Genomic DNA, 12,737 nt, shown 5'->3' on the forward strand with positions numbered 1-12,737 from the left:
CATCAGGTCCTCATTAGTTTTTGCTGAGTTCCTCAGTAACTACTCTAAACGTATGTGCTTCCGTCATTAGTTCCTCAGTAACTACTCTAACTGTATGTGCCTTAGTCATTAGTTATTCATTGGTTCTTCAGTAACTACTCTGAATTTATGTGCTTATGTTTGTCAGTAACTGCTCATCAGGTCCTCATTAGTTTTTCATGGGTTCTTCAGTAACTACTCTAAACGTATGTGTTTCCGTCATGAGTTCCTCAGTAACTACTCTAAATGTCTGTGCCTTAGTCATTAGTTCTTCATTGGTTCCTCAGTAACTACTCTAAATGTCTGTGCCTTAGTCATTAGTTCCTCATTGGTTCCTCAGTAACTACTCTAAATGTCTGTGACTTAGTCATTAGTTCTTCATTGGCTCCTCAGTAACTACTCTAAATGTCTGTGCCTTAGTCATTAGGTCCTCAGTAACTACTCTAAATGTCTGTGCCTTAGTCATTAGTTCCTCATTAGTTCCTCAGTAACTACTCTAAATGTCTGTGCCTTAATCATTAGTTTTTCATTAGTTCCTCAGTAACTACTCTGAATTTATGTGCTTATGTTTGTCAGTAACTTCTCATCAGGTCCTCATTAGTTTTTCATGAGTTCTTCAGTAACTACTCTAAACGTATGTGCTTCCGTCATGAGTTCCTCAGTAACTACTCTAAATGTCTGTGCCTTAGTCATTAGTTCTTCATGAGTTCCTCATTAGTTTTTCACGAGTTCTTCAGTAACTGCTCTAAACGTATGTGCTTCCGTCATGAGTTCCTCAGTAACTACTCTAAATGCCTGTGCCTTAGACATTAGTTCTTCATTGGTTCCTCAGTAACTACTCTAAATGCCTGTGCCTTAGTCATTAGTTCTTCATTAGTTGCTCAGTAACTACTCATCAGGTCCTCATTAGTTTTTTGCTGAGTTCTTCAGTAACTACTCTAAACGTATGTGCTTCTGTCATTAGTTCCTCAGTAACTACTCTAAATGTACATATGTGCCTTAGTCATTAGTTCTTCATTGGTTCCTCAGTAACTACTCTAAATGTATGTGCCTTAGTCATTAGTCCTTCATTTATTCCTCAGAGTAGTTACTAATTCCTAATTATTTCCTCAGTAACTACTCATCAGGTCCTCATTAGTTTTTCCTGAATCCTTCAGTAACTACTCTAAATGTATGTGCCTTAGTCATTAGTTCTTCATTGGTTCCTCATTAGTCTTTCCTGAGTCCTTCAGTAACTACTCTAAACGTATGTGCTCCCGTCATGAGTTCCTCAGTACCGACAGTATTTTTGTGTACCTTATGATAAAGCGAGGAGCCCTAAAGTCCACATGGACAGCATCTTCTTGCAGACATTGAAGATCTCAACATGACAGCAGTGCCTTCAGCTGTCGGAGAACCTTTGACACAAACGACCTGTTTTTTTTTTTTGTTTGTTATTTTAGCTCGGAGAACAGCAGAGAATGTCACCTGGTGTCTGACAGTAATTATGTGTTTAGAGAGCATGGGGTGTGTGTGTGTGTGTCTGTGTGTGTGTGTGTCTGTGTGTGTGTGTGTGTGTGTGCGCTCCACAACCAGTTGTGCGAGACGGCGCTGTTTGCTGTCTTTCAGACCGCATTCCTACGTCAGTCTCGGTGGCGCTCTGGCCACGTGTGGAGCGGTCAAAGCATTTAAACTGCGCTAGCCTGGTTAGCATCACGCTAGCCTGGTTAGCATCCCGCTAGCCTGGTTAGCATCCCAACAGCATCCCTTCGTTTTCAGCCATGAGAATAATAATAAGAATAATGTTTATGCGGGCGGCACGGTGGTCTAGGGGTTAGCGCGCAGACCTCACAGCTAGGAGACCAGGGTTCAATCCCACCCTCGGCCATCTCTGTGTGGAGTTTGCATGTTCTCCCCGTGCATGCGTGGGTTTTCTCCGGGTACTCCGGTTTCCTCCCACATTCCAAAAAACATGCTAGGTTAATTAGCCACTCCAAATTGTCTGAATAGGTATGAATGTGAGTGTGAATGGTTGTTTGTCTATATGTGCCCTGTGATTGGCTGGCCACCAGTCCAGGGTGTACCCCGCCTTACGCCCGAAGACAGCTGGGATAGGCTCCAGCACCTCCCTGCGACCCTCGTGAGGAAAAGCGGTAGAAAATGAATGAATGAATGAATGTTTATGCGTCTTATGTCTGATCTCCTCTCATTACGGGGTCAGAAGGCGTGTCCGACCACACGTGTGTGTCATGATAACAGGACCGGCCTAGACCAGGACCTCATGGACCTCACCAGGTGTGTGTGTGTGTGTGTCTGACAGTAAACACATCACCGTACGGGAACAATGGGGGCTTTATGACGACGGTGTGCGTCACTCCCTTGCAGTCTGCCTTCGTTAAACTGGCCACTTCATTAGGCACACCTGTATAGAACGTCTCGCGTTCCCGGGAAGCTTGCGGGAATGTCGCTTCAGGTGATGAAGATGGCTTCACGGAGGATTTAGATCAGGGGTGGGCAAACTACGGCCCGGGGGCCACATCCGGCCCGCCAAGTGTTTGAATACGGCCCGCCCAATCTTTCCAAAGTATTTCATTTAAACTCAACATACAACCTGGCATCATGGCCTGAGCCAACCTTTTGATGGTTTTATCAATTTCGTTTTTTGACATGGTCTGTTGTTTACAAAGTGCTCCTGAAAAAAGAGACACAAGCACATAATAATAATAAAAATTAAAATAATAATTATTATATTATTATTATTATAACTATTATGATTATTATATTAATGCTAATTATTATATTAAGTATATATAATAATATTGTTATATTTGCATATTTTACATAATAATAATATAATAATTATTATTTTAATTTTATTTTAATTATTATAATATTTTATTATTTTTAAAATATTTAAATATAAATATAAAATAATAAATAATAATAGCAGATTGCATGACAATTTTACAGATACAATAATACCAGGTGGACTGTTACGTGTAAAATATATAGTCTGCCCCCCCCCGGAAATTTTGTTATATCAATGCGGCCCGCGAGTCAAAAAGTTTGCCCACCCCTGATTTAGATGATAAGACGCAGGATGGAGTCATGTTGAAAAAGCCACTCATGACCTTCTGAGGGCCTTAAGCAACATTTGCCATTTGACACCCCTGCACAACGTGAAGCTCCATTCAAGGATAATGATGCCAAGATTTTGGTTTTCCACTCATGGAGTCCTGGGGTTTTAAAAAGGTCAATGAGGTCGCCTAAACATTTTTCATTCATTGTTATATTCGTTATTATTATTATATGGCATAGTCCTAGAAATATTAGTACTTATTTTTATTATTTTACAGCTTTTGCTTCTTGCCACAAAGCTGTGATGCATTGAATTTATAGAATGAAAGACAGAAATGTTGCCGTTCTCGCAGCCCCTGACATGCTAACGCTTTCTAATGGTGCTTAAGCGTCTAGACGCAAGCGTCATGGCAGACAAAGAGAAAACGGAGCAGATGTTGAGGTTAATAACATCTCGTCTAGACGGCAAACAAAGTCGTCATTGGCTCGCTGGATCTCCTTCCTACCAACAAACTCATACTTCATATTTACCTCAAATTGCGTTGGCTTTCTTTCCGAATGCCAACAAGGTGGACGTGCAGGGAAAGTGTTGACACAACTTTGCAGTGAAAACCTTTGAAAAATGATACCCAATACCCTGCGGATATGGAATGACAGCCAAAATGTCAGATTATTTTCCTAATGACTTCAGGTAATAACTAGTGCTGTCAATGAGTCTTTTTAAAGCCCCCACTATGAGATATTTTTATAAAAATTAATTATCACGGCAGATCACGGTGTTGGTACATAAAGTGTGTAGAAAAAGTGTCTATTTAGTCCTTTACAGTTTGAAACGGACTTGAACCGATGCATTGTTATTGATATTTACATTCCGGTCCTAAATATTAAGTCTTTTTGTCAACATCTTCATGATGTTGGTGGTCATGTAGTCCTGCACGGTGGATCATCGGACGCAGTTTATGGGCCTGAACTTTTTGGAAGGTGTGCGTCCCTTTACATCTGGCTTTAAAGTAACGACGCATTTCAGAAAAAACAACATCATAACATCAGTGAAATATGGTGGTGGTAGTGTGATGGTCTGGGGCCTGGACCTGAACGACTTGCTGTCATGAATGGAAGCATTAATTGTGCTGAAGGAGGATGTCCGAGCATCTGTTGGTGACCTCAAGCTGAAAGCAACTTAAACAACATCCTAGCAACAGTAAAATATGGTGGAGGTAGTGTGATGGTCTGCAGCTTTTTTGCTGCGATGAACGAAAGCATGAATTGTGCTGGAGGAGACCATCTGTTGGTGACCCTAAGCTGAAAGCAACTTAAACAACATCATAACAACAGTAACATATGGTGGTGGTAGTGTGATGGTCTGGAGCCTGGACCTGAACGACTTGCTGTCATGAATGGAAGCATGAATTGTGCTGAAGGAGGATGTCCAACCATCTGTTGGTGACTTCCAGATGAAAGCAACTTAAACAACATCATAGCAACAGTAAAATATGGTGGTGGTAGTGTGATGGTCTGGAGCCTGGACCTGGAAGGCTTGCTGTGATCAATGGAAGCGTGAATTGTGCTGGAGGAGAATGTCCAGCCATCTGTTGGTGACCTCAAGCTGAAAGCAACTTGTACAACATCATAACAACAGTAAAATATGGTGGAGGTAGTGTGATGGTCTGCGGCTTTTTTGCTGCTTCGGGACCTGGAAGACGTGGAAAGCGTGAATTGTGCTGGAGGAGACCATTTGTTGGTGACCTCCAGCTGAAAGCAACTTAAACAACATCCTAGCAACAGTAAAATACGGTGGTGGTAGTGTGATGGTCTGGCGCCTGGACCTGGAAGGCTTGCTGTGATGAATGGAAGCATGAATTGTGCTGACTAATATTTACATTTTGTTAGATGATCCGAAACCTAAGCTGCAACGTAAGCATGCAAAAAAAATAAGACTTAATAATAATTAAGACTTAAAATAAGAATTAAATAAGAATTAAATTCCAGTAATGGAATTAATATGCATAATTAAATAAAATTAAATAAAATTAAATTAAATTAAATTAAATTAAATTAAATTAAATTAAATTAAATTAAATTAAATTAAATTAAATTAAATTAAATTAAATTAAATTAAATTAAATTAAATTAAATTAAATTAAATTATTTTTTGATTGATTAGCAAAAATCACACTGTGCCACTTCCTTGCAGTGATGCATATGGATTGTGCCGAATATGCCGATATATATTTCATCATGGAAGTAATCCTTGTTCTTTCCTCTGTCCCCCCCCCTTCCAGATGAATTTAACCCTTCTGTCCCCAAGCTGGAGAAGAGCGTGAGCGGAAGCAGCCCGAGTCGGGATCGCCTGCTGCTCACCGTCACCATGCTGCTGCTGGCCGCGCTCTTCGTCTCCTAGCAACGGCCATCACATCAGCATCACCATGCCGACTAGCCTTTTGGAGCGTGTATGGTATCAGCGGACGGGACAGTGAGGACGGTGTGTGTGTGTGTGTGTGTGTGTGTGTGTGTGTGCGTGTGTGTGTGTGTGTGTGTGTGTGTGTGTGTGTGTGTGTGTGTGTGTGTGAATTGAATCATGCAAGCCACATGAAGCATTTATAAAAGTGGCAACATTAGACTGACGTTGTAGAAAAAGAAGAAAAAAAAAACCCACATTCGACCCCCCCCCCCCACACGCATTTTGAGGACTTTCTTCTGAATCTGATTGGCTGTTCCACTTCCTGCGGGCTGGTTGCCATAGCAAACGGCGGGAACTCAAGTCAGCTGAATGGAATGGATTTCTGCAGAAGTGATTTTTCTTTTTTTTTTCCTTTGGGAGTTTATTTGCGAGGAGATGAGAAAGTTGATTGACGCGACGCCATGCGACACGATGCGACGCGACACAACACGACGCCCGCCCACCCTGCTTTCAACTTCAAGCGTCCGTCTGCAGCACGTCCTTGATGAAGTTTGAAGCCTTTCAAGCATTTAAATGAGCAAAACGGCCGTCGGCGAGCGAGGTTAACGACGCGCACCGCGGCTTCCCTTTTGCATGTGCACACTCAGCAATACCGCCCTCCTCGTGGAGCGCACTCCAGCGGGAGGACGAGGAGGCGATGAAGGAGGCCCGCGGCGCCGCCGCCGCCGTGCTCCGCCAATCTCATCGTCCGTTTTTCTCTTGTGTCCGCTTGTGTGAGAGTGTGTGCGTGAGCGTGTTTAAAAAAGATACCGACAGCCTGGAAACGTAGCAGGGGTGGGCAACCTGGGGCCCGGTGCTTCAAATGCACACCACATTTAATCATGTCGTCCTATATGCGGCTTACAAATATGTCAATTTTATCAGTAGCGCCCCCTACGTGTTGTGTTGGAAAATCTTTGAAAGACATCCTAGCATACAGTTCATGACAATAAAATCATATTCTAACGAGAAAAAAAGTAAAAAAAAGTTTTATGAAAATAAAGTCAAAATATTATTGGAATAAAATTAAAAATAGTGTTGGAATAGTGGGAGCATAACGTTGAAATTTAGGTATGGGATATTATCTAGAATATTATGAGAATAAAGTCAAAATATTATTGGAATAAAGTTATAATTATGAGAAGAAAATTTAAAGCAGAAATACTTGGGAACATTTAAGAGAATTTACCAGAATAAAGTCAAAATATACAGAGATAAAAGTCGTATTCTAACAAGAAAAAATGTTGCAATTTTATGAGAATATAGTCAAAATATTACAAGAAAAATTTTGTATTTTACATGAAAAAATTCATGAGAATTAAGTCCAAATATTATGGGAATAAAGTCATAATTAATTGCAAGAAGACAATTTACAAGACAGAAGTGGAAATAGTTGGAAAATACTTGAATACTTTTTGGGAATAAAGTCAAAATATACGAAACAAAATACACAAAAAATCATATGCTAACAGAAAAAAAAAGTTGCAATTTTACGAGAATTATCTTCCAAGAATAAAGTAAAAATATACAGAGAAAAAAAGTTATATTCTAATGAGAATTTTTATTTTTTTTACAAAAATAAAGTCAAAATATTAAGAAAAAGAGGAAATGTATGAGAATCAAGTGAGAATATTACGGGAATAAATAATTATTAATAATTGCTAGAAAATGTATAAGTTGAAATAGTTGAAAAATACAAAAAAACAGAGGAAAAATTACGAGAATAAAAATATATAAATATACATATAAAAAGTTTACAAGAATAAACGTACGATAATAACATCAACATATTATGGCAATAAAGTCCTAATTGCAAGAATAAGGTGAAATAGTTGGAAATTAAAACAAAAAATATATAGCAAAAATTGAAAAAATTGTTGTATTTTTACGAGAAGAAATTCAAAATGTGAAGAGAAAAAAAGGTCACAATTTTACAAAAATAAACTCAGAATATTATAAGGATAAATAACGTCATCTTAGTAGTATTGCGCCAATATCACAAATCTTCTCATATAATCAACTCATATTGTAGCTTTTAGCATATTTCATGTGAAAAATGTACCAAAGTTTCCCCAAAGAAAGAAAAACATCCCATCATGTCAAACACGAGGACGCCCAATTTAATATTTCACTTTTTAATGGTCGTCTGGAAGGACTTGACGTGGAAAAATATTGTAGCCAAAAGGTTCCCCACCCCTGCTTCGCATCTTTCCAATGATAAAACGGCACCCAGCACCCAGCATCCACCCACCACCACCACCCCCAACTACCGGTAACCCACCGAGGAGAGGTCATGTCAAGCCAAAGGACACGCCGCCACTCCTGTAGCTGCTTAAAGCCGAGCGTTTCCATGGCAACTAGCACCTTCTTTCACCGTGGTTTCCCCTGCCAGCCCGCCACGGACTCAAAACTTGGGATGCTCTGATTGCGGCACGTGAGGCGTTCGAGCGCCGGTGTAAATCAGAGAGACTGTCAGACTGGACGGCGAATGAACATTTGGGTGTTTTCCGATGTAATGAAAGTGTTTGTTTGTTTTATACAAACTTGAATCTCAGTGTCCTTCAGTGTAGCTTTGGGTTTTTTTTCTATTCCTTTGCTGTGATGTGACTTTGTTAGTGGTGATGAAAAACACGGAGCCATGTTTCCACTTGGGCTGACTGCTTAGCAAACCTTGGATATCATCTTCCTTTTGGAGCTTTTCTTTTTTGCATCCGACTCCGAACTTCCTGTACAGTCACTGGGTTCCGTAGGCGGGATTACAGTGGGACCTCTAAGGCCGAACGCAATCCGTTTCAGGACAAAACTTGATCTGGCAACATTTACGTTTGGAAAATACGGGAAATTCCGGCCTTCCACCAGAATGATGCTTCTGAATGAAAAATGGGAAATGAAATTATTAAAGGAAAATAATGAGTGCAAAAAAATTTCCATTAAATTCAGAAAAATGTCCAGCTATCGCCATATTTACGGTAAAAATGATGGCGATGTTGGCAACAGAATTATGCTTCTGAATGAAAAAGGGAAAATGAAATTATTAAAGAAAATAATGAGTGCAAAAAAATATCCATTAAATTCTGAAAAATGTCCAGCTATCGCCATAATTACAGTCAAAATGATGGCGATGTTGGCAACAGAATTATGCTTCTGAATGAAAAAGGGAAAATGAAATTATTAAAGAAAATAATGAGTGCAAAAAAATATCCATTAAATTCTGAAAAATGTCCAGCTATCGCCATAATTACGGTAAAAATGATGGCGATGTTGGCAACAGAATTATGCTTCTGAATGAAAAATGGCAAATGAAATTATTAAAGGAAAATAATGAGTGCAAAAAATTTTCCATTAAATTCTGAAAAATGTCCAGCTATCGCCATAATTACGGTCAAAATGATGGCGATGTTGGCAACAGAATTATGCTTCTGAATGAAAAATGGAAAATGAAATTATTAAAAGAAATTAATGAGTGCAAAAAATTTTCCATTAAATTCAGAAAAATGTCCAGCTATCGCCATAATTACGGTCAAAATGATGGCGATGTTGGCAACAGAATTATGCTTCTGAATGAAAAATGGAAAATGAAATTATTAAAGGAAAATAATGAGTGCAAAAAATTTTCCATTAAATTCTGAAAAATGTCCAGCTATCGCCATAATTACGGTCAAAATGATGGCGATGTTGGCAACAGAATTATGCTTCTGAATGAAAAATGGGAAATTAAATTATTAAAGGAAAATAATGAGTGCAAAAAATTTTCCATTAAATTCAGAAAAATGTCCAGCTATCGCCATATTTACGGTAAAAATGATGGCGATGTTGGCAACAGAATTATGCTTCTGAATGAAAAATGGGAAATTAAATTATTAAAGGAAAATAATGAGTGCAAAAAATTTTCCATTAAATTCTGAAAAATGTCCAGCTATCGCCATAATTACGGTCAAAATGATGGCGATGTTGGCAACAGAATTATGCTTCTGAATGAAAAATGGAAAATGAAATTATTAAAGGAAAATAATGAGTGCAAAAAAATTTCCATTAAATTCTGAAAAATGTCCAGCTATCGCCATAATTACGGTAAAAATGATGGCGATGTTGGCAACAGAATTATGCTTCTGAATGAAAAATGGAAAATGAAATTATTAAAAGAAATTAATGAGTGCAAAAAATTTTCCATTAAATTCAGAAAAATGTCCAGCTATCGCCATAATTACGGTCAAAATGATGGCGATGTTGGCAACAGAATGATGCTTCTGAATGAAAAATGGAAAATGAAATTATTAAAGGAAAATAATGAGTGCAAAAAATTTTCCATTAAATTCTGAAAAATGTCCAGCTATCGCCATAATTACGGTAAAAATGATGGCGATGTTGGCAACAGAATTCTGATCATTATCCTGGGAAATTCTGGTCTTGGTCTCTGGAACATAAGACTTTATTTTGCAGAAAATCTGAGAAAATATGGGAAATTTTTCGGAAAATAATTTCCCCATTTTCCACTCATTACTTTCCCTTAATAATTGAATTGTCCATCATAATTTTTTTTTACCATAATTCTGATATTATTTTCCCTTAATGGTCAAAATAAGGAAAATTAAGAAACATGAGGGAAAATATGGGAAATTGCTGTTCAACAGAAAATAAGGAAAATTATTCTTCCAGCGGGAATTATGGTTGAAATTAACCACAATTTCCCATATTTTCCGAAAAATGTCCCTTAATTCCTCGTTAAGGGAATTTTTTCGGAAATGAGGGAAACATGGCAAATTGTGATTTAATGGAAAATAATTGCTGAATATTTTTCCCAATTTTTCTGAAAATGCGGAAAATTATGGTTTTCCACCAGAAATATACTGTAGTTGAAATCCTGATGGAAAGAGCAAATCTCCCTCATTTCCCCGCATTTACCTTTTATTTCCTGGAAAATGTCTGGTATCCTTCCAAATGTTGCCAGATATGTTGTTTTTTCCACGGAAGTAGTAAAAATATGGGAAACTTTTATGGGAAAATTTTCTCCCTGTAGGAAATGAATGTCAAACAAGCTTTATCAGTTCCAGTGTCAAACTACGACCATCACAAAGCCGTTATTCACTCTACGGTTTTCAGTAACATGTTGGTCTTTTTTCAAGACCCTCCATTTAAAAAAAGCCAAATAAAAAGCAAACCACGAGAAGTAGAATGTGTTATGATATGTCACTGAAAAGCCAAATAAAAAGCAAAACGTGAAGTTGATGCTGTAGACGCCACGGTGACATCATGATTTCGCCGCCAGTCGTGCTTAGCAACCAGGACAGAGACTCATGTTCCGTGCATCCGGTTCTATGGTTATCATCATATGACACATGTAACTCCATAAGCCTTTATAATGTGACTGAGCATCCGGTTCTATGGTTATCATCATATGACACATGTAACTCCATAAGCCTTTATCATGTGACTGAGCATCTGGTTCTATGGTTATCATCACATTGCATTGACTGTATGACCTTGCGGTTGTTGTGATGTATTGTTTGTTATATTTGGAGGAGTACTTTTCATATTTTGTACTGCAACCTTTGAGGTTCCACTGTATTTCCCATTTGTTGGTATTCTAAATAAGGATTCCGGATTGAAGACTAAGCATTTTTTTTTTTTTTTTACATGATAGTCTGCTTTTAGCTGTAAAAAAAAAAAAAAAAAAAAAAAAAGAATGTGGCCTTTGCAATCACCTTTGTATAAAAGTACTACATACAGTATATACAGAAGCACAACTCTATGGAGTAGTAAAGTATATGGATTGTATAGTCTCACAGCACAATGCAGTTTGTCATCCAGCCCAGGTGTATGTATGGCTACAGGTGTGTGTGTTGGGGTTGGGGGGGGTAAATCTTTAAGAAGTTGCACTTAAGAAATCGAACACGAAAGACTGTGTGTGTGTGTGTGTGTGCGTTTGTGCGTGTGTGTGTGTGCATGTGACAAGGAGTGTGGCGAAAACAAAAGCATTTACTTGGGTTGGAAGCAACAATTCCAACCATGTTTACCTTTGGACTGGAATGACTTCAAATGTAAAAAAAAAAAAAAAACAACAACAACAAACGGTAACAGAGGTTCTAACCATGATAGCTAAATAATACCAAGCCTACTTTTAACAACACATGTCTCCGCCTCTTTTATTGAAGATGAAGATGAAGATCAATGTCACCTTCAAATGTTGACTTTTCATTAGTTTAGTTTAAATGTTGCTACTTGGATGCGTTTCGCTGCCGCACACAACTTTCCGTGGGAGTGCAGAGGTGCTTATTTTGTGGAGGAGCTGTCAATAAAAAAATAACAAAGCGTTAGCTAAGTTAGCTAAGTTTTACTACTTAGTATTCTCACTATGCTAACTTTGACTTTAACTGAGTGCATGTAAACCAAATCGTCTCGAGTAAAAACAGGAATGTTGATCGGCATCCACTTCCTGTATTATAATACCCAGTGCGGGTTTGGCCGCCATTATGGTAAGCAGAATCCAGAAAGCAGGCGTTGAAAACATGTCCTCGGTTATTAATTGTTAGGGGAAGGTCATTTCATATTCATGATGTCATTATTTATATAATAGCGTTAGTCTTAAAAATGTATTAGAAAAATAAATTATATATTCATTTTCAGCCAGAAGGACTTTAAGGTGACTCTAATTGTTAAATGAGTAAAAAGTGTCATATTTATTATTAATCATTAATATCATTAGGCATATTTCTATGTGTATTGAGTTCATTAGTATCAGTCAGGAAGAATATAATGTAATATTTATTATAGCATTATTTTTATAATATATATTATTTTATACTATTTTATATGATTCTTAATATATTTCTTTAAATGTACTAATTATATTACTTGTGAAATTATATGTTTATTGTCATTTCCTATTGAGTTCTTTTTATTGTTGAATTATCAAAAAGTAAATTTTTAATTTTTTTATTTATTTTTTAACATTTATTACATTAATTATGTGATAATTTTTTATTATACATAATTTAAAATAATATATTTTTATTGTTTAATTTATTAAAGCAAATGCAATGTATTATTATTATTTTGGTATTATTTTCATATGTTTTTTTAATGTCTGTTTAATTTATATAATTATATTTATTTGCTCAATATAATTTTAAGAAATAATTACTTTACTTACTTTAAAGTGTTTTTTTAAATTTGTAAGCATTTAAAGAAAAGAAGAAAAACCTTTTTTGTTTTTTTATGTGGA

The 12,737-nt window shown here is 37.2% G+C and overlaps 1 protein-coding gene across 3 annotated transcripts in view; it reads left to right on the forward strand.

Annotated features, from left to right (window-relative positions):
- Positions 1 to 11,229, forward strand: part of efna3b (ephrin-A3b) — an 83,595-nt gene extending 72,366 nt beyond the window's left edge. For all 3 annotated transcript variants that reach the window (XM_058084031.1, XM_058084032.1, XM_058084034.1), the window contains one exon: positions 5,358 to 11,229. In XM_058084031.1, coding sequence (XP_057940014.1) covers positions 5,358 to 5,476 — 119 coding nt within the window. In that variant the 3' untranslated portion in view covers positions 5,477 to 11,229. The remainder of the gene's footprint in view (positions 1 to 5,357) is intronic.
- The last annotated feature ends 1,508 nt before the right edge of the window (positions 11,230 to 12,737 follow it).

The sequence above is a fragment of the Doryrhamphus excisus genome, chromosome 10 (genome assembly GCF_030265055.1).
Source record: "Doryrhamphus excisus isolate RoL2022-K1 chromosome 10, RoL_Dexc_1.0, whole genome shotgun sequence".
Taxonomy (NCBI): Eukaryota; Metazoa; Chordata; class Actinopteri; order Syngnathiformes; family Syngnathidae; genus Doryrhamphus; species Doryrhamphus excisus.